The sequence below is a fragment of the Carassius auratus genome, chromosome 4 (assembly GCF_003368295.1).
Source record: "Carassius auratus strain Wakin chromosome 4, ASM336829v1, whole genome shotgun sequence".
In the NCBI taxonomy this organism is placed as follows: domain Eukaryota; kingdom Metazoa; phylum Chordata; class Actinopteri; order Cypriniformes; family Cyprinidae; genus Carassius; species Carassius auratus.
The window spans coordinates 12,141,266-12,167,473 of NC_039246.1; the positions used below are offsets into that span (position 1 = coordinate 12,141,266).

Consider the following 26,208-nt stretch of genomic DNA (forward strand, 5'->3'; position numbering starts at 1 on the left):
TGAGGGTGTTCATATAACTCAAATATGACCCTGGACCACAAACGCAGCCGGAAGTAGCTAATACGTTGATACAAATACAAAATTATAGATTTTAAGTAAAGATTTTAGGATAGAGAGAGAGAGAGCGAGAGAGAGAGAAAGAAAGAAAGAAAGAAAGAAAGAAAGAAAGAAAGAAAGAAAGAAAGAAAAAGAAAGAAAGAAGAAATATTTTTACACTGTGACATTACTGTAATGCACATAGGCTACTTTCATGATTGTAATACAATACAGTAACGCGGAAATTAAATAATCTAATGTTTAAAGTACAATGCAGGTATATTTATGCAATTCCCCACCATGCTTTAATTTCATGCTAATTTAATAAAAATGTTTCACATAATTTTATAATGTTTTTTTTTTTCTTTATCATAATGCCCCCTCTGCTATTAATATTAATTCAACATTAATTGTTACTGTTAAAGAAAGATTGACCGGACTTCAGTTCTTTTAAAGACGTTCACAGGCGCTTGTTGTAATGTCTTTACCCTCCACTAGATGGCGGCAAATGAACAGACATTTTAAATAAAGGGTTATTACTGAGATAGTAATTGTTTTCATATGCCCCTTAAAATGTCAGTGTGTGAACATCTCAAGTGGACGGACTCAGGCATATTCATGAATATCAGCCATTCAGTTATTACATTAGCAACATCAGTTAAATCAGAATTTAAAGAAGAGGTCAAGAGACTGGTCAAGTGTGTGTGTGTGTGTGTTTGTGTGTTTGTGTGTGTGTGTGTGTTCTGAAGGATCCGGCTTCCTGTCAGTGGACAGTGGATATCCCTCCAGGAAGTCGGAAGATGGTTCCACCCCCCGAGGAGCCCCATACCACTCATTTACCAAGACAGAGATTTATTTGTAGTTGCTACAGAAATATAGATACAGGCCTACGTTTTATTATTTGAGAGGCACTTTATATGCTAATATCACTTGTTTGTTGCATTGTTGTTGTCACTTGTTGCATTGCGCGTCTACAGTATTTTGATATGCCAATAAAGCATATTCGACAAGTATTTATTTATTTATTCAGTCATTTATTCAATTATAAAAAAAAAAATTCATGTGTATATTTGTGGGAAAATATCATTGTAATATTGTTAAAGCACTTTTAACGAGGCTGGCGAGGCAAGTTACCCACAATCATATTCTCAGTGCAAATTAAAATGTATTAATCTAGCTGGCTATGCCACAATATAAATTAAGAGGCTAACTTAATTTTAAAAAAAAAATTTTTTTTTTTTTTTTTTTTACAAATTACTACTCATTTTTTGTCTAACAGAATGTTTGAAATTCTTTAAAAATGCACAAAAGTCATCATTTCAAAAGGAAAATCACCCATTTCGAAGAATGGCCTATTTATTCTCTTTTTTTTCTAAATTTTTTTGTTCTCCCTGATTTAGTAAAGCTATGGGACATTTTCTAGCAACTCGATCCCCAAACGTCAGAATCAGACACACTCATATACACACGCATACAAAATGTGTGTAGAGGAAGGAACACGGCTCCTCCCGGCGGGTCCCGGATAGGAAGAAGGTGACGTCAGTGCGCTCCGCTCGCAGCAGATTCAGATTACAGTATACTGCGTGCGCATGTGTGCTCGTGCTCTTGAACGTCGGATGGTGGCTGGAGGAGGAAAAGCGTGTTTACACAGACGGGCCGAGCGCCTGGGGAATAGCGCACGGCGAGAGGAAGTGAGCCGGCTCGCTGTCTGCCTGCACCAACTTCCTGCTCAGAGAGAGAGAGAGAGAAAGAGAGAAAGAGAGAAAGAGAGAGAGAGAAAACAGTCGGGATCCCATTACAGTCCGACTGAGAGCTGCCGAGACGGCCGACAGCATGGAAAAACAGCCCATTATACGGAATTCTTTTTAATAAAGCGAAAGAGGACCCCAAAAAGCCTGACCATTACGCACAGGTATGTGAATAATCCATCCATGCTACTCGAACGATTTATGCATGTTTTTAAACGTGTAATTACTTCCTAATAACACTGAAAGGAGAAACCTTCCAAAGTACACGACTGAAACTTGATATCCCCCCAAAAAAGAATGAACGTATCCAAACGAGGGAGCTGTTTGAAATGTTCAGAAGTGATGTGCGAGACTTAAATGTGTACAGTTATAAAGTATTCAGTGTTCAAAAACGAATATATCTCTTTGAGCAATAACAGACACAGAAGACACTTCAAGTGTCCACGGTTCCCGTTACTTACGCGCAATTTACGCACCGTTTACGCACGGCTGAGGAAAGTTTGAATACCTGTTGAGCTCACGATTTTGTGATGTTTGTTTGAAAGATTTGTTGGTTGTATATTCGAAAGCAGGGCTGCTAGAAAACAGTGAAATTTGGCTCCTGGCGCTTTAAACGCACTAGTAGAGTTTCTGGTTTGTCTGGAAACAGCAGCAGACTAATTGCCATGCGCTTCCGGATTGAAACTGGCAGCAGACAGCATCTTGAAAATGAGTCATTGGAGCAAACAAAGAAACTTCAGTTCAGCCTTATAGCTGATGTTACTCCTGCGTCTACATATGCTGGGGGTTATTTAATATGATTGGAGGAGATTTATGTTTGTGAGCCCAAATGTGTTTGGAGACTTACTCATAGATACATACATACATGAATGGACTTCAGATAGCAGATGATGCTAGAGTTTCCTCAGATCTAACCCAAGATGTCCCCAGGTTCACCACAAGTGTCGTATCATAGCAACCAGGTGTAGTTTGTGAAGTCCATGTTCAACTCTAACAACAAGAAAGTGTCCACATACTTCTGGTCTTCATTTTAAACTACTGTATTATCATTTAGAAGGAGATGTTTTGCTTTCCATTTCCTTCTGTTTTGAAGTTTTGGATACACTGCGTGTAAAGTCTACAGTCACGTTCCTTCTATCTACTTCCTGTATGGTTAGATGGGTTGGATACATTTGCAATTATGCCGTTTTTGGCGTCTAGACATTATTTCAAACACAAGACATTTAAAAAGCTCAGTGGTAAAACAAATAAACTATCAACTGTGATTAGTAAGATTATTATTTGCCATTTCAGTATTTATTTAACCTTAATATTACTGTATTTTCCCTGAAATGGGTTAAAAGAGGAACCATCATTTTGATCAGCCAGTTAGATTCAAACAGTTTAATGCAAAGAGTAAAATGCAGCGATACCTAGTTTAATGTAAACAAGGAATGCTTTCCAAGCCCTTTTTGATTATTATATCTATATTTTTGTGCCATAATATTTCTGTATTTTCCATTAAGTTGCTTAAAAGAGGAACCATTATTTCAATAGAACAGCCAACTAGATTAAAAAAAAAAAAGTTTAATGCAAGCATTCCAAAATCTAGTTTAAAGTATAAGGAATGTTTTCCTTTTTTGATATTTGAAAGTGTCCACATTCTTTCTGAATGGACACAGACATGCCGTCAGACGTTCTCAGATCTGTCTGCATAATTTCAAGAGCTGCAGCTCTTTCTGGAGAAATGTGGTTGTGGAGAGAAGTCCTTCACGGCTCTTTTCTCCCTCTCTTCAGCAGGAGCTCCCTGAATTTTCCACTGCAGTCTGTGTGCGCAGGAAGAGCGCACATTTAGTCATGGCGAAGTAATGTCTGCGCACACAAACTAATCTCATTACGAGTTTCCGCTGGTGCTACAGTGGAGGGGTTTGTGAGTGCGATGGCAAGTTTGGTGTTTAAAAGCTGTCTGGGGGCCATTCAAAACACTGGGCTTGGGGTTTTGGGTCAGAACTGTCCCTTTGTGTCTGTTGCATGAGTCTTGAACGGTGTGAGCATGTCACTTTACACTGGAGAGAGCCTGGAGTGCATCTTCTCACCTCAAAGATTCTCCTCTTTCCTCTTTTATATATATACACACACACACACACACAAGCGCACGCAGTGTGGGAAACTTAAAAAATCAGCCTTATCAGGTGGTATACTGTATGTTGCCTGTTAAGCTACTGACAAACTGAGCTGTTGCCTGATTCTGTGTCTACAGACATGTTCCTCCTGTCTAGTTCCTGTATGGTTAGATGGGCTGGGTGTTTTCCATTGGCATTTTTTGAAAACAAGCTAGTCTCCTCACAAGAGTTTCTCACCTATGGCCATCCGAGAAAAAAAAGTTCAGCTGTACACTGAAAAATGTCTAGTCTAGTTTGTAAAATAAAATGAATATCTAAAATTCATATATATCTGCAACTTGCAATGGTAGTTGTATTTAAAATAGTAAAACTAAATAACTTTAAAAATAATAATGAATATACATGAACATTTTTTGGAAAGTAACTACAACTAGCAAAATTTTTGGTACACAAAAACACAATTATTGTAGATAGGTAAGTTATGAGCAGTAGAAAATTAACTCAAAATGCAAACAAATTAACAAAAGTGCAAATAAAACTGACAAATTGTGCAAAAGCATGACCTTAATTATTCATTTCCCAGTGCATTGTAAATGTATAGGTAGTTTAGGTAGATGTTATTAAATGTTATACTTTTTAAAAGTTTTCTACTTTAACGAATATGAGACGCTGGTATAGATAAGCTAAAGATGTAAATAAGTATTTGAGTAGATTTTAAAGTTCAGATAATTTATTGAAGAAAATAATAGATATGTTCTGCTGTATTTACTTCACAACACATTTTTTCAGTGTATTTTCTATAATGTAAACTCAGAAATTGAAAGTTTTTCTGGGGTAAATAAGCATTTAAAGTGGTAAAACAGTTCATTTTCTTACTGATTCTTAGGCTTAGATGGTATCTATAGATTTTTTCACATTATCCGCGCTATTTGGGAAAAAAAAAAAACACATTTAAACAGAACTAAAGAGTACTACTCTTATTGTTAAAATAGATTGACATGTTGAGAGACAGAATCCCTGTGGACCTACCAATGCCATCTAACTGTAAAACTATGGATGATTCATTTATTTCATCCCAAATTTCATGCAGTGTGCTAAAACATCTTTAAACCCAATGACCATGACGCTGATGCATGCCAGAAGAACAGAGCCAATGCAGTGCTGTGTTCGAGTGTGTCTTTTTGTTTAGCGCACACGGTCCGTTATTTATTTGTGTGTCTTAGAACAGACTTGGCTTCTGCACAGTTTATGTCATTGCTCATAGTGAAAGATAAAACAGAGATTTTGCAGTTTTTTTTCTCTCTCCATTTTCCCCCTCTGATAATCTAACAATGACTTTTACAGACACGCTCTGTGCAGAAACCCCTCCAAACTGCCAAGAGCATTGGAAATCAGCTCGCTGTGTTTATTCCCTTTGATTAGGGCAGTTAATCTGGGTATCAATGAGTCCGTTGATCATGGTGTCACACAAAGCATGTCTGTCTTTAGACGTCCATATGGATGAGAGGTGTGTGCCAGCATGAAAAGAGAAGAGGAAACCTCCCATTTGTGCCTTGTGTCCGTGTGGTCCCCGCGTTCCCGTGTTTGCTCCCCGCAGCAGGAATTCCTACCTTTCAGTTCGGGATCGGCATTCCCAGGAAGACGCCCTTCAAAGGAGAATTGGAGGAAGTCCTGATATAGACAGTTTTACGGTCGTTTAACGCAGATGCTCTGCTCAGAGGATGCTGGAGCAGGAAATGGTTTTATTTCACGTCTTTGGGGGTTTGGAAAAAATAACTGGGTATGTGGCGTACGGCGAGCTTTCATGTTCTGCCCAAGAGTTAGGTATGAGATATGACTGTAAATTGCTACATGAATATGTATAATGAGATCTGTGTCACATATGTAGAAGAGTATTCAATGAGCATGTGTGTGTGTGTGTGTGAGAGAGAGAGAGAGAGAGCACACAATACTTCCTGATAAATATCTGTAGTCTGTATTGGCAGCATTTTCTGAGCACTTCCTCCTTTGTCACCACAGGTTTGGCCGAATCTTGCTGTTTGTGTCTCTTTACACTCCCTCTGGCTGATATTCCAACCAAAAGCAACTGAAAAGACAAAAATAAAAGTCGTGCACACCAAATTATGAAGCAGAACGTCTACATGAAATCAAAATCTTAATACATGTTCCAGGTTTTCAGGAATTGTCTACTTATTGCTAAGCATAATCTATCATCAAATTGTAATAAAACCACTTATTTTCTTAAAATATTTACAAATTTTACAACCCTTTTTCACAATTCAGTTGATTTTTGATGGATAATCAAGTGTTTTATGTACAGATGTCAAATGTCTCATTTTCTTAAAACATTTACTTTTTCGCAACATTGATTCCCGGTGAATAAAATCAAGAGTTGTCTATTCATCAAAATGTAATAAACTTTTACTTTTCTAATTTTCATAAAATATCTACAAATTTACCACCTTAATTGCATCCTGTAGGATAAAATATAGTGTTTTAATTCAATATGTCACATTACCAAGTCAAAACAAAAAACAACAAACAAAATACTATTATACTCATATTTTACTGTTAAAACTTTTATTTATTTATGATCAACTTGATTCCCACTGGATAAAACCAAGTGTTTTATTAGAAAATACATCACTTTACTACATTGAAATTTAAGAACTTTTTTTTCTTTATAAGTATTATATTATATTTACTCATTTTGCAACCGTTTTTCTAAATCCTACTGATTCCCAATGACATTTTTTGGAAATACATCACATTACAGAAGCATAATGTGTCACGAACACCATTGCATGTTGACCTCAAGTGTTTTCGGTTTGATTTTAGCCTGTCCTGTTAGAGTTTGGGGTCGTTTGCTCCCTTCGGCTCATTATTCAATCAATCCCTTGATGACTTCCAGAGCCGGCAGTTTGATGAGCGAAAACCAGGGTGAAAGTTTAAGCTTATGTGTCTTTGTCAAAAATATGACAAAGACTTTTCCAAAATAAGGCCGTCTGCAACCAGGGAGTTCCACTTGGCCAATAAAACACGCTCCGTGTCAGAGCTATCCACACGTGTGAGTCAGCCAGCCTAGTTTCTCCATCTACCACTCCGTCTCGTTCGTTCCCTCCATCTGTCTCCGGAGAGTGTTGGCTCAGACAGAAATAAAGCTGCAGTAAACGCCAGCCCGCCCTGACTTACTTGACTGACTTACAGTTACCAAAGGGCATGATGTAACGCTAGTTGAAACTGAGGAGTGTGTTCAAACACACACACATTTGGCAGCTTTGAATGCGAGTCAAACTGGTTTCCTCCCTTAAACGCCTCTCAGACCTCAACCTGAGGTCCTTTACTGTTCCTCCACCCAGGTCTTCCTGCTGTCCTGCATCCCAACACTCAACACCACCCCTTCAACTTCAGTTTGTCTTAAACACCACATATCCACAAAAAAAAAAAGGAGAAACTCTGTGCTGCAACACATTAAGTATATGCATGTTCCTTAAAGGGATAGTTTACTTAAAAATGAAAAGTCTGTAGTCATTCATGAGGCATCATGATGTACCAAAGCTGCTTAATTAAATTTTATTTTAGCTGCTTAAAAATGTTCATGCTGCTCCTTTTCATACAATGAAAACATGCACATATTGAAATGTGTGCTTTTATGTGATCTTAGAAAACTTGGTAATGCACAAAATCATATTGGATTACTTCTATGATAATTTATTTGTTTGTTTGTTTGTAAGCAACTGGTCTGTTTTTATTTATTTATTTGTTTCATTTCATTTATTTGCTACCATGTTATTAGCTAATCTTAAATTCAATGTTTTTTATGATTCAAAATAGAAAATTAAGTTATTAAACATTTTAATTATTTATATTTAAAGATTTAATAACTGCACTTGAGAAAACATTTCTAGAAATATTAAGTAGCAAGTGTACTAAAAAATACTTATTTCAAATTTTATATATACATTTATTAAGTTATTTTAGTTATATTTCCCTTGTATGTTCTAATTGTATATTGCATTTTTTTTTCAACTTGTTATTTTAACTTGTAACAGGTTAACTTACCTGTTGTTTGAAAAGTAAAACGTTAGTCTTGTCATTATAAAAGGCTCAATAAAACAATGAAAATGTTGCATTTCCTGGTCAAAGTCTACCGGTTTTGTAATGTGTATATATATTTTTTATATTTCCTAAACTTTAACCAGGGATGTAGAGAAAGAGGTTATGAGAGTACACTAAGGGTAAGCATGTGGCTAAAGGGCATGACGACAACGGTCACAGGAAGTGGCCCAAGCAAGATTTAAACTTCCTGTACTGTTGGGCTTTTAACATTGAACCACTGCACCTTCCTGTTGGAGTCAATCCCAGACCGCAATGATGAACAAACTCACTCCTGTTCATTAGAAAATCCTTATCTTACACCCAGTGGATCCAGGTTGAATGCAGCTTTGTTGTCTATATCTGGGTGTGCTGAAACAATCATTAATTTGTCTTTTTTGTCAGTTTATTTGTGCAGGAGAGTTTAGCATCACTCAAATCATGTTGTCTGAACTATAAATGTTACAATGAAAGACTCTGTTTATTTCTAAGGTTTCTTGAAGGAATGTGAGCAGATATCATTGTGCACATCCTGTTTCGTGAGATCGCAGCTTCCTGTCTGTGTCCTACCACAGTGCCAGAATATAAAGAGCACTTTTAGCCATTTTGTGCTCTGAAACCCATTCACAAAAACTGGACGATCTATCAGTCTTATCATGGGCGGTCATGGTGGATAAAGATTAAGTATGTGTGTCTGTGCATGTTGGACTAATTTTGGCAGTATTGAAGTCTGATAATAACAGTTTGGGTGATGTTCAAGGATTACGCAGCAGAACAATTTAAAGGGAAGTGTCTGACTTCATGTTTTTTATTACTGTTATTCTGGATCAGCCAGTATTTTGATCAAATGGAACTCAGATTTAGCTAAAAATTTGCTGGTTTTTTATGTCTTTTATGCTCACCATAGCTGCATTTATTTGATCTAAATACAATAAAAACAGTAATATTGTGAAATATTATTACAATCCAAGATGATCATTTCCTGTTTTCATATATTTTTAAATATAATTTATTTTTGTGACGCAAAGCTGAATTTACAGCATCATTACTCCAATCTTCAGTGTCACATAATCCTTCTGAAATCATTCTAAAATGCTGATTTAATGTTCAAAAAAACGTTTCTTTTTATCATTAATGTTGAAATCAGTTGTGCTGCTTAATTTATTTCGGAAACCATTCTTTGATAAATAGAAAGTACAAAAGAACAGCATTTTTTTTTTAAATACTTTTTTTGTAACAATATATTTATTGTCACTTTCGATCAATTTAATGCATACTTGCTGAATAAAAAAAAGTTTATTAAAAAAAAAAAAAAACTAACTTATTAACCCCTAATTTTAACTTTATTGGCGTTTTGAACTGAATCTTAATTTTTGAGTGGCCCTTACCTTTAAGAATTCCCTTTCTGTTTGTGGTATGTTTTGGCTCTAGTTTTGGGACATTTCAACTATTTTGTGCCCTCTTAACCCACCTATCTCTACCTGGTCACTCTAATCTGTTCCTAAACAGGATCTTGTAGATAGACTTCATGTTTACCCTTTTAGAAATCTCTGTTCACCAGTGGGTGTATTTGCCCGCCTTTGAGCGGACACCTCTGTCACCCAGAGAGTTCAGCAGTACGGTCGATGCTGGAACATGTTGCTTATTTGCAATTCATTCCCGTGTCAGTCTTTCCGGCTGATAGCTCTTTGTTGTTTATGAGCCTGTGCGTTAATGTACAACAGAACAGGAAATGCTTGCAGAGTTTGTGGGAGGGCACTCAGGAATGACGTTTTTTGTTCATGCGAGAGATGAAGAGTGCAGAGGGAAAAGGGGAAATTAAAGGAAGACGATGAATTCAGGAGCGTTCTTTAATGTGGCCGCGTTTGTACGGCTGATGCTCTGGCCTCTCCCTTTCACCACTTCCTGTTTGAAACCTGCATGAAAATGGTTAAAGGAAGGTTTTTTTTTTAAGAATGCAGTTAACTCCTGGAAAGATGTCTGATTATCAGATCAATTGAAACAAGGCACCGGTCTGCGCTAATTCACAGACATATACTTAGGCTTTGCTGTACCACAGCATCTACCTTCAGATCCTTAAACCTTATTAGGGTCATTAAACATGTCCTTAAAGGAACACTCTACTTCATTTTCCAACTCCCCTAAAGTTAAACAGTTGAGTTTTAACGTTTTTTAATCCATTCAGCCAATCTCCGGGTGGGTCTGCCGGTAGCACTTTTAGCTTAGCTTAGCTTAGCAAAGATCATTGAGTTTGATCAGGCCATTAGCATCTCGCTCAAAAATGACCAAAGAGTTTCTATATTCTTCCCATTTAAAGTTTGATTCTTCTTGATTCTTGTTACAAAACAGCAACAGCCTTAAAAATAAAGTTTCTGTTTTGGCATTCCATAAAAAACCTTTTACATCAATATGGGATCTTTCCTGAAAAGTTCTCAAAAGAAGCATTTTTTCTTGGTGTGAAGAGCATGTGTTAATCAAAAGTAAGTTTTTAAGAACCTTGCGCATTGGAAAGGTTCCATGAATGTTAAAGGTTCTTCATGAAATTATTGATGACAATAAAGAACCTTTTTGTAAGAGTGTAGCCTATAGTTTGAACAGTCTGACTTAAGAACAAATAACTCTAAACGATTCATTGGAATGAATCCATCAAAAATACTCTCAAACAGTCTCAAACTCACAATCTGAACTGAATTGCAATCTGAACCTTAAAAATAAAGGTTACAAAAATGGGTTTTCCACATCGAAAAACAAGAACCATTTTTAGTTCCGAACTTTTCAGTGAAAAGTTCTTAAAAAAAAATAATTTAACTAGGTTATAATTGTGTTCTGGAAAAGAATATCTGCCCAGTTATGATTATTAAAATGTAAACTGTTAATGTTTATAGATATGGAGAGTGCTATCACGCTGTGGCAGTTTCTGCTGCAGCTACTGCTGGACCAAAGCCATAAGCACCTGATTTGCTGGACATCCAACGACGGCGAGTTCAAGCTGCTCAAATCGGAAGAAGTTGCCAAACTCTGGGGCCTGCGCAAGAACAAGACCAACATGAACTACGACAAACTTAGCCGAGCATTACGCTACTATTATGACAAGGTTACACACGCTCGTATTGGATAAATGCAACAATTTTACGAGGTGGCGATTTTGTAATGAATTTATACAATGGGATTTGTATGGAGAATTTTACACCCCACAACCAACCATCAATGGGGCATTAGCAGTTTGTATTAAATGTACGACCAAGATTGTACAAATTCATACGAATTAGCCACCAATTTATGTAAAATAGTTACAAATTGCCATTTGAGTGTATTGTAATTGTATTGTAATCCGTTTTCTTTTGCAGAACATCATAAAGAAGGTGATTGGCCAGAAGTTTGTTTACAAGTTCGTCTCGTTCCCTGATATTCTGAAGATGGATCCCCAAGCGGTGGAGCTCGGCCGGGATGGGGGTCACATCGCAGGGGGCGTCATGTTGCAGGAGGTGGAGTCGGATTGCGGCGAGGGGGAGGAGTCTCCAAAGCTGTCACTGTCATCGCTGAGAAGCCCTGCCTACAGGAACGAGTATCTCCACTCTGGTCTTTACTCGTCTTTCACAGTCAGTTCCCTCCAAAGCCCATCTCCGCTGCTGCGTCCAATTAAAGTTGAGAAGCAGCGAGAGGGCGATAGAGGGGAGGAGGGACAAACGGTGATTCGCTTTGTCACTAATCGATCAGAAAAGACCGTTCCCCTGGCTTCCTCACCACCACCTGCATCTGGGGAGGTCTTCTTCGCTTCAAAAACCTCCCCTTGTTCATCCCGTAGCCCCTCCCCTTCTCATAGCCCTGTCTACACGCTGCGGCCGGAGCGCAGCCCAGAGGCTCGCATAGACGAATCAGAGCAGAGCGCTCAGCCTCTAAATTTATCATCCGGCCACAGGAAGCGAGCCCAGAATTGGGCCACGCCCCCTGAGAGGAGGACCGTTAGCAACGGACTGCCTCCCAAAGCTCGGAAACCCAAAGGGCTGGAAATCTCCGCCCCTTCCATACTGCTTTCAGGAAGTGACTTGGGCTCCATCGCCCTCAACAGCCCAGCACTGCCCTCAGGGTCACTTACACCAGCCTTTTTCACTGCACAGGTATTAAACTGTCACATGTTCATTTACATTTTCACATGTATATTTATGTCACACATACATCTGTTTCCTAATAATCGAAGCAAAGGATTTTTCATTCAAAGAGAAAAAAATGTCAAATAGATTTCATTCAATACCAAAAATTACTGTTAAAAGAAAAATGTGCTATTTTACACAACATTTGTTTGCTATATGTAGTTTTTGTACTACTGTATTAGAACACAGTGTAGTTAGTTTAGCAACATGCTAATGTAAACTTCTCTTGGATTTAGTTGTGAGAAGGCAAGGCAGCATTGTTTTTAACAAAATAATATTGGTCTGATTATGTTAGTCTAATATATATACAAATATTTATTCCAGAATGCTTTATTACAATATAAATGCAATGTATTTTTATGGCAGTGCATCATGTTGTTAGCTTAGCAAGAAGCATATTATGCACTAGTATTTAATTGCTTCCTGTGTAGAGCTTTCGGATTAGATTTCATTTTGTTGTAGGAAGCTTACTAGATTTTGGAACTGCGCTATAAATGAACACAAAAACATCCTCTCCGGCAGTGTTTATAAGCCTTCAACAGGTAACAAATAGACAGGACACACACCTATTCTGGTAATACAGCTATTCGTTTCGGCCTTTACTGGGTGTGTAGGGAGAAATGCGTAGCAGGCAGACAGGTTTTTAAAAAGAGGTAGAGTGAGACAGGAAGAGGAAAAAGACAGACAGAATGGCCTAAGTGAGAAAAGAGAGACCTGTAAGTAAAGCCATATGTCCGTATTCGCACACACTACAGCATAGTGACACAGGACAGAGAAAAACTGAGCGAGAACGAGAAATTGATTTCACATGCTGCCCTATAGCCACAACCTGGTGAGCCAAAGTCCATGACCCATGGGAAGCTACATGCTTGTGTGGGTTTTTCTCCCACTTTCTCTTTTAAAGGGACAGGTCACCCAAAAATTTACTTTGTCATCGTTTACTTACACTTATGTCAATCTAAACATGAATGACTTAGTTTTGATACAAACACAAGCGGATGCAAACGCATCCTTGTCACTATTTCTCTCTGAACGTTTTACACATTTAAACTAGAGTTTCTCATATACCCAATTTGTCATCGCAGGTGTCTATAGGGGCTTTCGCACAGGAGGAACCTTTTTATAGTTCCTAGAACTATTCGTGAAAGTTCCCGCTTTTTGGCGTGTTTAAACCGTGAGAACTAGGAACCTATTTAGTTCTAGGAACTAAACTAGCTCCTATATCAGAGAAGGGTCTAAAACAGTTCTATAGGAACTATAATTGATGCCGTGTACACTGATTGGCCAAATGCATACAAAACACTGATTTGACTGTAAACAACGGGTCATGGAGTGTTGTCACCTTGTGGTCAAACTAATTAATGCAAAAACTATACAAGGCGCATGTGCAAGTTGAGCATACAAAGTATGAACGGTTAGAATTTTTTTTATTTTACCCTAGCCTAGAGTAACTGAAGTATACTTTAGTAAAAATTAATTTTTGACAGGAATGAAAATGAGACTGTGAGGGATAGAAGTACAGTGCATTCAGGTGTTTGTATTGTTATTTAAAAGCATACTGACTGTCCAGCTAATGAAACGTACCTGTATTTTAGAAAAAAACTTTCAGCAGACATAAAACTCCATAAAACCCGTGAGAATTACGACACCAAATACACTATGTGCCATTGTAAAGACTGTAAATGGTGTTTGCACACCAAAAGCTAATTTCATTATTTGCGCGAGTAGATTACATATAAAGTCAATGCAAAGACATGAATTTGCATGGGGCACTGCGAATGATGTGAATTGGGAAATGCGATTCCCATGAAAGCGCAATATATGCTTCAATCGCATCTTCAAGCAATCGAGTGGAAAATTTGCAAGATGCATTGTTGTGAAAGACAATCAGCAAAGAACTTATTGACAAGTCCAGTTTGAAAAATCTGGTTATATCAGAAGATGGAGAAGAGCATTATGGGATGGTGATGGTGTACACCCCGCAAGTCTATCCATCACATCCTCATTTACATTTAGTATGGCATGTAACTTGACATTGTAGGACATCAGAAAATTTGCAGAAGCCTTATGGACTAATTTAATGGTGCCTTTTGAGCAGTGTTGTCAAGTCAGTTTTTTTTCATGTCCGCGGTATAAGTGACCCCAATACCAGGGGGTTTACAAGGGGAACCCCATCAAAAAAAAAAAAAAAAAGTTTATTTTACCCCACTTAAAACAATTGGGCTAATTTTGACCAGCATTTGGGCAGGTTTTGTTGTGAAAAACCTGGCAACCCTGTATTGGAGATCATCAGTCCCTGGTTGCCTTCAAAAAATTAAAATTGGGACGATTATCCGCAAGAGACAAATTTAAACTGATTTTTAATGACGTGAGTTTGAGCACATGACAGAAGTTGAATTAGGGGTTAACTGTTGCTTTAAACATACTGAAACATCTACAACAGACAGTTATTTCATAACGTGAGATTGAGTAAAATGCTCCAGCCACTTGGACAAATAAAACAAGTGTCAACTATGTCCAGGACGGTCGTGCTTACATGCATTGCATTTGTGCTACATACCCTTAACACTCCAAATTTGTCCTGTTCAGGTGAAAAAATCTGGGAAGATTTTTTTAAAGGGTTTCTCAGACTACTTGTGCATGACAGGTTTCACATGCTATTGCCTTCAAACTGACGCAAAGACGTGTCTGGACATGCAGAGACTCACATTTGTCTTTCCAAAGTTTCAAAAAGACATTTTGAATTGGGATTTCATGATCCATGACTTCAGTGACTAATACAAATAACATCTCATGTTCCTGTTCCCCCCTTTCACAATACCTCCCCCTACCCCTCTCTCTCTTCAGACTCCCTCTGGTTTGCTGTTGACACCCAGTCCTCTCCTGTCCTCCATTCATTTCTGGAGCAGCCTGAGTCCTGTAGCCCCTCTCAGCCCAGCCAGGCTACAGGGCCACGGGTCACTCTTTCAGGTACGCACAAAACATTCTCAAAACTATAAAAAAAAGAAAACTGATTTTGTGAGGATGTGTTTTCGCAGTGACGTGCGAGTGTGTTTTAGAAAGAGATTCATTTGTCTGTTTCGCGAGCGTGTTTGTGTTTGGTGTCATGTTTCAGCCTTCATGTGAGCGAGAGGGGAAATCCTGTGGATACTTCCTGTTCTGGCCCCGGGGAGAGTGAGTGTGTAGGGAGGTGTGTGTGTGTGTGTGTGTGTGTAAGTGAACAAAAAAGACAGAATGCAAATTTTATATTTATGCTCATCTTGCTTTTTGAGGGGAGACTCCAGTCTTTACTGTAAACATCGCTAGCCAGCAGGAAACCATTAAGGTAACCACGGGTGACTGTTTGGCTCCGCCTTTATAGAAATAGTGACAGTTCATGATGTGCACTTTTACTACCGCATACACACACACACAAACCCACACACACACACAGAGACAGACGTACACTAACTCCCCCACTCTCACTTCCTCCCTGGGCAGCCGTAGTGGGAGATTTCTGGTTGGTCACATGATTGTCCTTCCTGCCGTTATTGGCTGCAGCGGAAAACTTTTGTGGCACGTCTGGATTTTTTTCTTTCACAGAGCAATTCTTCTTTGTTTTTCTGATTTTCTATACCTGTAAAATATATACCAGAAAAAATAGATACTTGTGAGATGTTTTTGAGTCAATCCGGGAAATGGATTTACTGGTGTGTGTGAGTGTGTGTGTGTATTAGGGTTAAGGTTTGGAAATAAGCTACAGATGTTTCCTCTCTGCATTGGATATGGGGGAAAAACAGCTTCCTGTTAAAAAAGGGAGGGGGTGATAACTGAAAAAGACTGTCTGTGTGTATAGTCAGCTATCACATAACAGGAAGTTCCTCTCCTAGTGCTACCGTGATGGACTACGAATGTTTGTCTTGTGAACCACAAAGAAAGGGTTTTCTTTTTCTTTTCTTTTTTTTTTGGGGGGGGGGGTTTCTTCACTGAGGTGTATTATGGAGATATTTACAGAAACTGTTAAGAAATGTCCAGGTATTATATTTTTTTTTGAAACCCTATTTTACATACTCTCTATGGTGCCATTTGTTGTACTGAATTTAATTCATGGTATTTTTAGAAATGATTTTAATCATTAAAAAAAATAATAATAATAAAAAAAAACTTCCTTTCTGTAACACAGGAATACGATTTCTGGGAAAAATGTCCTGAAAAATTTGTCACAATACCAAAATCAGTCCTACAGGGTTATTCATTTGTTTGTATCTTTATTAGGTAAAAATAAAAAATTAAAAACATATAATAAATAGAACAATACTGCTACTAATAGTAATAATAATACATATATGGACACATGCTCATTTCACCTGAAAATCAGAAATAACAAACTAAATAAATAAATATGAACAAACAAACAGACTTATCGAACCAATAAATAAATAGTAAAAATAATAATAATAAATTAAATGCAGGTAGTATTTAACTTTCTAAAATGTAAATAAATGTAAAAAAAAAAAAAAAAGTTAACTAATAATACATTAAAAAAAAACAGAATTTAAGAAAAAAAAACAATAATTTTATATATATATATATATATATATATATATATATATATATATATATATATATATATATATATATATAATTTATATCCTATTAAATAATACCTGGACATTTCTCTATAAGATTTAACCATTAAGATGTGTGCTCTATTATTTGATCTGGTTAATTTACAGTTATATGACATTTCCTGATACAATATTTTAAATGTTTTTTCCTCCTCACTATACAGCATTTTCTGCATAACTAGTAAACATAGCACATGAGGACATTGTGATTCAGTATGTGTAGCATTACCTCAATGTCCTGTTTTCTTTCTGACTTTCACAGTTCCCGACTCTGCTGAACGGGCCACTCCCATTACCCCTCCCCAACCTGGACTCCTCTTCATCATCCTCCTCATCATCTCTCCTCCTCTCCTCCAGCGGCCAGAAATCCTGATTTCTGGACACTCCACATACCCCCTCCCCAGAATTACACCTTTGATGTCACACTAAGAAGGAATTATGGACCTTCATGTCATTTTTGAGCCAGACTGCACTTCACCCCCTTGTGGCCACCTTCACCTACAGCACCCTTCAGTTCTGTTGAATTTTGGACCAGCAAACTGTGTGTTTTCTTCTTTAACTCAGGCTGCAATCCAAACAGCTCACCAAAATTCCTCCGCAAGCTCTTAAAATAGGGAATTATGATGAGGTAATGCCAAAGAACATGAAGTGTCCTTTTGAGAAGACGGTGAGTCAGTGGAAACGGAGCCTTAGATAAACTATATCCTGGAGAAAGTGTTCTAGACTGGACTTTTTGGCAAGTTATTTTTCATAATCTCAATTTCAGATAGAAACAAACGATGCTGAACGACGTAAAACACGTTTAAAGCAGCGTAGACCTTTTCCATTCCCAGGGTGCTTCAACTGGAAAGATCTCGAGCAGTTCAAAAAGAAGAAATGTTTAATCCATATTAAAGGAATCTCATTAGCATTTAAGTCTCTTTTTTTATCTTTCTGAGGCTGTGAACCGGGTTTCTGTTCGTTTGTTGTTTGTCTGGTGTTATATTGTATAATATTTCGTTGTATGCACTGTGCTTCAAATGTACTACCGGCTGTGCCTTTTTTGTGTAAGAATTGTGTATTTGTATTTTCTTGTTTAAAAACTTTTTGTAATAGACGAAATTCCATTTCAATATTGGAAAGAAAAGCTTTGTAATAGCTTCCGGGTTTTTTTTCATTAATGAATTGATTTAAAAAAAAAGTGTATTCTCGTATTAATTTTATATATATATATAATTTTTTTTTTGCTTTTCAAGAGTCAAGAAAATGTGCCTGGTGTTTTTTTTTAAATAAAAACAAGCGCTGAATTCGACGCAACTTTCCCGCGTCTGAACGAACACCTTGCATTTGTGGATGAAATGCACACAGACACACAAATATAATAAACAGACGACAGAGAGTTCGCTGTATGAAACAGACCATGTTTACTTCACTGATTAAGAGAAATAAATATCTGCAGTACAAAGAGTTAAACGGTCAATTCAGCCGACAGCTGGGACTGAGAGCGTCAGTGTTTCACGGAGGCGGAGCTTACAGGACACCACGCACTCCATGCGTCACGTATACACACGCACTCACGCACGCATCTCCAGAAAACAATTAATTAACATCTTTAAAAGAAATGTTATCTAAAATCTGTTTGATATCTTCTGCGTTCTTCATGTTTATAAATGCTGGGAAAAAGAAACATTGGTCCAACGCTGCTGTCAAAAAGTTTTTTTTTGTTTTTTGTTATTACATTTTTCTTTTATACACACAATATCGTTTTCTCTTCTGAATAAAATCAAGTTAAAATGTGGGACAGTCGAACTCCAACATGCCACATTAACATACCATTATTCACAGAAGGGTCAATATGTAACATAAAAAAAAAAAAAAAACAATCTCTTAATACTGTTAATGAAACTAGCTCATCTTCATAGCCATTGCTTGCATTGAGCCTTTCAAGTGGCTCTGTACAGTTACAGTTCTCCATTTTCACACATACAACCTCACTTTCTCGCTCTTTTACAAGCGTCGCATACACTCGGAAGCTACAAAAGAGCTCTATTAATAGAAGAAACTGGTTTTGATGATCCATCAGGAGCTCTAAAGGTCAAAGAAAGAATTAAAAACACATCTGGCATACAAGCACTTCAATTCCAATAGGATCACTCTGAATGAATGCAAAAGGAGGGATGGTCCGGTTCTCAGTTCAAAACCGTGAGGTCACAAAGTTCCTGCTGGTCCAGTGTTAGTTTTTTCCACTCTCGTTTTGCAAGTCCACCTGGTCGAGATGGTCCCTGGTTCACGTGATGCGGCCTTTAAGGAACAAATTCACTTTTTTCTTGAAATGATACGTTCAAATTTGAGGTTTTGGAATGAATGTTTTGAGTCTGTCGCTCGGTTTAAAGCACAATCCCCATGCCAGAAAACCAAAATCTAAGTCAAAACACTCGTATAGGCATTCATTCCTCCTCTGTAAAACAATACAATGATAGACGGACAGCTGCGATATCAACATTATGTTTCAACAGAATTATAATCGTTCTTTTAAAACAAAACAAAAACATGGGACTGATGTGTCCACGAGGGGCGCCCCGAGAGTGAGGAAGTTACGTAGAGACAGTAGTCAATTAGCAGCAAAACAACCCCTCCGTCAATAAATATATGCATGTTCACACACTCGCACACCCTAAGCGTCACACAGGGGAAGGGCGTCCAGACGAGTGGCCGATGGGCGCTCTGGCTCAAGGCTGCATGCTGGATGGCGGGACACTGGGGGGGGGATTCGACAGGTTCGGCCGATCCCCTACACCACGCATGCAACAAACACCCCTCTCTCTGTGAGCGAGGGGGGACTAAGTCTGTTAGTCTTTAAAACACAGTCACGGAGACTAAGAGCTGTCGAACTGATCCGTCAAGTGTGTGTGTGTGTGTGGGTGTGTTAGAGTGTGAGAGCGATGGGCAAGAGTGTGAGGGAACGCAGCTTAAAACAGCATGCTCTGCCGTCTGTTCTTGCTGTTGCCTGTGAGGAGAGAGACAGGAGGATGAGAGTGAAAAGGAGCAGAGAACAAGGTGTACAAAATATGTCTTATAATGAATAATTTTAAATATTCAGTGAATAAATGTATTAGCTTTATATAGAGGAGAGATCACGGTGTACCAGTTTACAAAATATATTTTTTTAAATGACATATAATTTAAAATATATATTTAGTTATAAATTATATTAGTTATATTATTAGAGCAGAAAACAAGGAGTATGCTATGACGCGAATATTTCATTTATATTTTTGTGATAATAATAAAAACAGTAGTTATAAAATATATTAGTAATATTACTAGGGAGAGAAAGTGTGCAAGGTTACAAAATATTTCAAATATTTTAAATATATAATTCAAATACATATTTAGTTCTATTATTAGAGGACAGACCACGGTGTACAAGCAAAAAAATAATGCTTTTTTAAATTTATATAATTAACTTTAAAAGGTACACTATGTAACAATTTATTGAGTTTACAAAACTATAATGAGTACATCATGAATCCAAAAAGGTCTCATTATTCTTATAGTATTTTGTATATAATTTATATATTTATATTTATATATATATATATATATATATATATATATATGTTTTTTTATGTTTTTATATGTATAAAATGTATTATTAATTAAAATAATAAATATATTTATAAAATATTTCTGGAATATTTAGAAAATTTTATAATACTTAAAAAATATTAAATTTATTGAAATATAACATTCATTATATATACACATTCATAATAAACCATATGATAAATCAAATAAAATAGAAATGTCACTTATTTTACATAATATTTAACTCATTTATCAAATTTTTTTTTTTAATTAACAAATTCATAAACAAATCCATTGACACTGCTATTAAAAGATAGTCATGATTTTGCTGGCATATAACACTTATGTTAATCCACCAGGAGGTCACAGGTATCAATTAACCTTCCTTTTTTTTTAATAATGTACAATTAATAATTTTAAATAATTGCCCAAATCTAAACATTTCACATCACCCAACCTGTTCAACAGCTATTGGTCTACACGATCAATGCCACCTAGTGTAAGTTCCCAAAACTACGGACCCTGACCCATACTGACCGACTACTATCAGAGTATCTGAACAAAAATACAAGAACAAAACAAACACACACCTGTCTCTGGGTACGAGGAGTTCCGGTAACCGGGGTCCCTCTGAAGCTGCACTTCCTTCAGTGTAAATATGGATATGCCTGCACAAGCACAGCATATCATGAGAATAAGGACATATGAGTGATTATGTGAAGTGTGTGTGTGTGTGTATAAAGATCCTCACTTTCTGGCAGTGTGTGCACACGCATGCCCAGACTCTTGAAGTAGGAGTGTTTCATTGATTCATCTGCAGAGATCCTCTTCTTGGACTCATACTATAGAGAAAAAAAAATAAAAATAAAGGATGAAGGCCTTGATAGACTGATAAAAGGAAGTTTAAGTTGTGATAATGCTTTAAAAGGGTTAATGGGAAAATAAGAGTGTTAAAGATAAAGAGACGGAAAAACATTTACAATTGTTTGCGTGTGTATTTAATGCAATCCATTGTTCTGGCACATTCTTACCCTTAGAAAGGACAATAACAGCTCTATTCCTTCAGTATCCAACCTGTAGATGGGAAGGGAGCAGAGTGAGAGAGATGTGACCGGCAGGTTGACAAATTAGACTGGCATCCGTAAAAGAGGAAGCAAACGGCCTCAGAAATTCCACAGGATATCCTGCTTTACTGGCACGCACACGGCTTTCTAACATACACCAGAACACACACACACAGCAGCATCCGCACACTCACACACAGGCTTTGAGGTCATGGTCATTTGCTCTGTGTGGCAAGACAAACACACTGAAGCCGCCGCACAGACACTGAGCACACAAACTCATAACAAACACACACTGCGTGAAACAGCAAAGCAGCAGCTGGAGAGACACAGATAGAGCGCAGGTACCTGGGTGCATGATTGATGAAGGGCTGAGGCTTGTATTTGGGGAAGTTGTAGGATTTGAACTCCTCGATTGACGAGATGCCGGGCCAGTTGTCCTCTGTAGGTGTTCCTGTTTCACACAAAGCCAAAACATCCATTCAACACTTATACATTGTAAAATGTACAATTTCTTTTGTTACGTGTGTGTGTGTGTGTGTATATATATATATATATAGTGCATATTTAAATTATATTATAAAATAACATGCTGCACAACTTGAATTAAAAACATTTTTATCATGCAAGAGGTGTAGTACAGTGTGTATAAATTTACTTAATGTTAATATTTTAAATAACTTCATAGATATTGCAAAAGAGGCAATCTCTAGCAAAATAAATGTGTGATAATGAATTTTTTTTGAATGTTTTCAAGGATTTCCACAACTTCATACCACAACAGAAATCTCTATTTCTAAGCAGTGGAAATCCCATAAATTGCTTAAAATATGATTTACATATATGAATTTAACAGATGCGTTTATTTAAAACAACTTGCGCTGCATTGAAAACATTTCATTCAATTAAAGGTATTTTTAACCTTTTTTAACCTTTTTTAATCAGTTCATGGCTTCCCTGGGAATCAAACCCATGACATTTTAAAATCATGCAGCACTGTTTTGAGCTACAGTTTAATTTTTTTTTTTCTGAGATATTTCCACACTGCAGGATGCACAGTGAAACACATCAGGTGAGGGTTTCAACTGAACTGTGATAACCTACCATGTGATCTCACTGTTTCCATGCAGTGCGTGCGTGTGTGTTTGTGTGTGTGGACAGCAAGCATGGCAGCTCAGATGGTTGCAGTTTGTTTTTAAAGCAGGTGAGAAGCACTTCTGAGACTGTACACCATGACACATCTGGTGTGAGAATGTGTGTGTGTGTGTGTGTGTTTAATGTCGTAATGTCTGGAGTTGAAGTGTGTGTTTCATCACACAGGCTCTGAATTGAATCATTTAGTTGGAAAGCAGGGCGTGAGTGAGTGTGTGTGTGGGTGTGTGTGTGTGTGTGTCCGCTCACCCAGTAATCTGAAGATTAGATGCAGCTCATCTTCAACGGTAGATCCTGGGAACAGCGGCCGTCCTGCAGCCATTTCATAAAATATACATCCAACACCCCTGAGGCAGAGAAAGAGACAGTGAGATTATAAGACAGAGCATACAGGACAGGACTGAATGTTAATGTGAAAAATCACTCACCACATATCGATCTGTGTGGAGTACTCGGAGGATCCCAGCAGTACATCAGGAGGTCTGTACCATAAGGTCACCACCTCGTTAGAGTACGTCTTAGTGGGAACCGACTTGGCTCGTGCCAGACCTACAAACAAAAAAAACATTTATTTTTACACTTAAAAAAAATTGTTATATAGAAAATGAATCATATACATTTTATGAATAAAAAATGTGAAAAATGTATATAAATTTTTTTATGAAAAATGAATAAAATGATATAAAGTTAAATGCATTAAATTTGAACATACATATTATAATATTAAAAAAAATACATAATAGACAACATAAAGTTCACAAAATATATACTAAAATTTACATTTGAAATATTACATTTAGTATTTATGTTGAATAAAATAAAAGTTAATAAATTAATTTGTAAATCAAAAAATTTATAATATATTAACGTATTTCTAATATAAAATAAACTACATATGATATAAAATGAAATACATATTTTGAATATACAAATATTATAATAAATAAAATAAAATAAAAAAAGTAGTGTATTGTGCACTTTTTTCATTAAAAAATACTGCTATATGAACCAAAGTGCAATAATGTCTGGTTTACAAACACTTAAAAAAAAATAAGATGCTTTTTTACAGCAGTATTCCTTTAACATAGTAGCAGTAAAATATTTTATTTTCCATAATCTCAATTTATAACATTAATGTAGCTAATCAAATTAAATATAAAACCAAAGCTATTCGTCACTGAGAGGGAATTAACATTTTTATAGAAATATTTTATAGTTTGTTACAGAAAAACAAGTTATGCTCAGAGTCCAGAGCCTCGATCATAACATTATAACAGGCACCTTCCTATTAGAGACCTGCACGATCACGGGACAACACCTGATGGGCGGATAGAGACTCGTATGTGCGGGATGTGGGAGAATAATTAGGGTTTGCTGAAACCAGGCAATCTTAACCCCCAAAGCCTGGTTTGTTTGACTAGTGTGAGCGTTCCGTTCAACAGTCCCTGGAAGAAAGAAGTGGGCAAGAGCCCGGTTTCATTTAGCTATGTATAGATCAGTGAGTGTGATCACTAAACATACCAAAGTCTGCCAGTTTGAGTTCACCCCTCTCATTGATGAGCAGGTTCTGTGGTTTCAGGTCCCGGTGCAGGACCTTGCGTCTGTGGCAGTACGCCAGTCCTCTCAAGATCTGGAACAGGAAAATCTAGAACCACACATGGACTACAGGTTAGAAGACCAGAAACAATGTTTCATGTGTTTTATTGCACTAACACTAACGAACCGACCGTTTATGTTTTGTTAAATCCATTTGGTGTAGAATAAACAGACACAGGACAGACCTTAACGTTGTGCATGCTCATGATGTTTCCACAATCATCCATGTACTGCTTCAGATCCTTATCCTGCAGGAAGCCATCACAGAACAAATAAATAAATAGAGCAAAAAAACGAATGGATCAGAATGAGAGGAGCAGCATGAGAAGTTCACTCACCAGATACTCAAAGACCAGAGTGAGGGATTTGTCCGTGTGGACAATATCATGAAGCGTGACGATGTTGGCATGCTTTAAATCCTTCAGTAATGACACTGAAAGAGAGAAAATGGCAGGATAAATTCAGGGCACTATAGACATGAATATCTTGGCATCCAAAGGGCTTTTGAGGAGAGATGAAGAGAAAGAGACACAAAGAGAAAGATTCCTGACCCTCTCTGATAGCTGTGCATGGAGCGCCCTCCTCATGCTCCAATCGGATCTCTTTCAGAGCTACCAGGTTGTCCGTCAGTTTGCTCCGCCCCTTGAAAACGGTGGCATACGTCCCCTTATAATACAATTATAGCAATGATTAGATTTCAGAATGCAAAAAGTCACTAGGTATGTAACAACAGATTAATCATTTACTGACAAGCATCATGCGATGTTATTGTAGTAAAATTAATGAATAAATGAATTACATCCATTTTGTAGGTCAAATTTTTTTAATAAACAATACTCTGAAAAATGTCAGTCACACAAGTTTTACACTAGGGATGCATGTAATAGATTAATCATTTCCTGACAAGAATCAACCAATGCTATTGGTTAAAAATAAAGTCAAATCTAACCCAAATAAATAAATAAATGTAAACTTAAAATCATTTTTGTATAATCACACAAGTTTCATGCTAGGGATGCAGCTTTAGGATTAATAATTTACTGACAATCAACCTAATGTTGTTGGCTTCAATAAATAAATAACGATTGAATACTAGACCCTTACAGTAGAACTAAAGAAAAATAAATAATAATACATAAATAAATAGTACTTTAAAAAATCTTAGGTACAGTCACACAAGTTATATACTACGGATACGTGTTTAATGGATTAATAATTTTTTGACAGCACAATTTTTTTTCAGCACTCTAGTTTTACACTAGAAATGTAGTTAATGGATTAATTATTCAGACAAGGATCAAACTTTTTTTAAAATAAATAAATAAAAAAAGTAAAATATTAAGTCTAAAAATAAATAAATAAAACAATAGTATTTTGAAAAATATCTTATGTACAGTAAAGATTGGCATCAAAGACCAAGATCATCTCAATGACCCCCTTATTATTGAACATGTTCAGTTATGGGATAAACACAGTGGCAGAAAGAGCTGCAAACAGAGTATTCCTGGTATCAGATAATGGTATCAGTTCATAAAAACTTCTGTGTGATGTGTAAGTCCAGGACTTCTGTTGTATCATCCACCAAATCAATCACTTTTAAATGCACTTTTCTGACAGGGCAAAATACTGATGAAAGGTCAGAACTAGGCTCATCCTACCTCTCCCAACTTGTCCAGTTTGATATAGGTCTCCAGTTTCCCAAAGCCGATTTCTGACTATTAAACGAGAGAAGGAGAGAGATTGCTTCATTAATGCGATCTGGTTAATGCTGAACAGACCTGCATGTGTTCAACAGACATTATCAGTGAGAAACACGTGTCTCTGATATCTGCAGCCCAAATTATTTCCCAGACAAAGCTATTAATCACACACAGTATTCAGACTGCCATGAACACCAGGGGGCACCAGAATGCCAACATAAACCCCTTCTCCTTTACACACACATTGAGGGTTCGACTTGGGGACGAGATAGACGGATGGCAGCTAAGAACAATGGATGCCAAGAAGCCCAGACGCAAAAGCAGGGGGTTTTTCACATGCTAAACCCTCTATGTATGCGGCCAACAGACAAAGAACATGGTATGTGTCTT

At 37.0% G+C, this 26,208-nt stretch overlaps 2 protein-coding genes across 4 annotated transcripts in view; one reads left to right on the forward strand and one right to left on the reverse strand.

Annotated features, from left to right (window-relative positions):
• The first annotated feature begins 1,621 nt into the window (after window positions 1–1,621).
• On the forward strand, window positions 1,622–17,867 carry LOC113058685 (ETS domain-containing protein Elk-3-like). 2 transcript variants are annotated; one of them, XM_026226840.1, is made up of 5 exons: window positions 1,622–1,948; window positions 10,867–11,075; window positions 11,329–12,099; window positions 14,980–15,102; window positions 17,002–17,867. In XM_026226840.1, exons 2-5 carry the CDS (start codon window positions 10,869–10,871, stop codon window positions 17,110–17,112), a joined length of 1,212 nt encoding a protein of 403 aa, XP_026082625.1. In that variant the 5' UTR covers window positions 1,622–1,948; window positions 10,867–10,868; the 3' UTR covers window positions 17,113–17,867. The 2 variants fall into 2 exon arrangements, with proteins under 2 accessions (XP_026082625.1, XP_026082616.1); XM_026226831.1 differs by lacking the exon at window positions 1,622–1,948 and adding an exon at window positions 8,548–8,766.
• A 256-nt stretch (window positions 17,868–18,123) lies between these two features.
• The window catches only part of cdk17 (cyclin dependent kinase 17), a 51,422-nt gene continuing 43,337 nt past the window's right edge, over window positions 18,124–26,208 (reverse strand). For both annotated transcript variants that reach the window (XM_026226818.1, XM_026226809.1), the window contains 12 exons: window positions 25,777–25,833; window positions 24,670–24,784; window positions 24,457–24,551; window positions 24,304–24,366; window positions 24,044–24,167; window positions 22,951–23,071; window positions 22,772–22,869; window positions 21,719–21,824; window positions 21,338–21,380; window positions 21,058–21,148; window positions 20,897–20,974; window positions 18,124–19,725 (listed from right to left, as the gene is read on the reverse strand). In XM_026226818.1, the coding sequence (XP_026082603.1) occupies window positions 19,688–19,725; window positions 20,897–20,974; window positions 21,058–21,148; window positions 21,338–21,380; window positions 21,719–21,824; window positions 22,772–22,869; window positions 22,951–23,071; window positions 24,044–24,167; window positions 24,304–24,366; window positions 24,457–24,551; window positions 24,670–24,784; window positions 25,777–25,833 (1,029 nt within the window). In that variant the 3' untranslated portion in view covers window positions 18,124–19,687. The remainder of the gene's footprint in view (window positions 19,726–20,896; window positions 20,975–21,057; window positions 21,149–21,337; window positions 21,381–21,718; window positions 21,825–22,771; window positions 22,870–22,950; window positions 23,072–24,043; window positions 24,168–24,303; window positions 24,367–24,456; window positions 24,552–24,669; window positions 24,785–25,776; window positions 25,834–26,208) is intronic.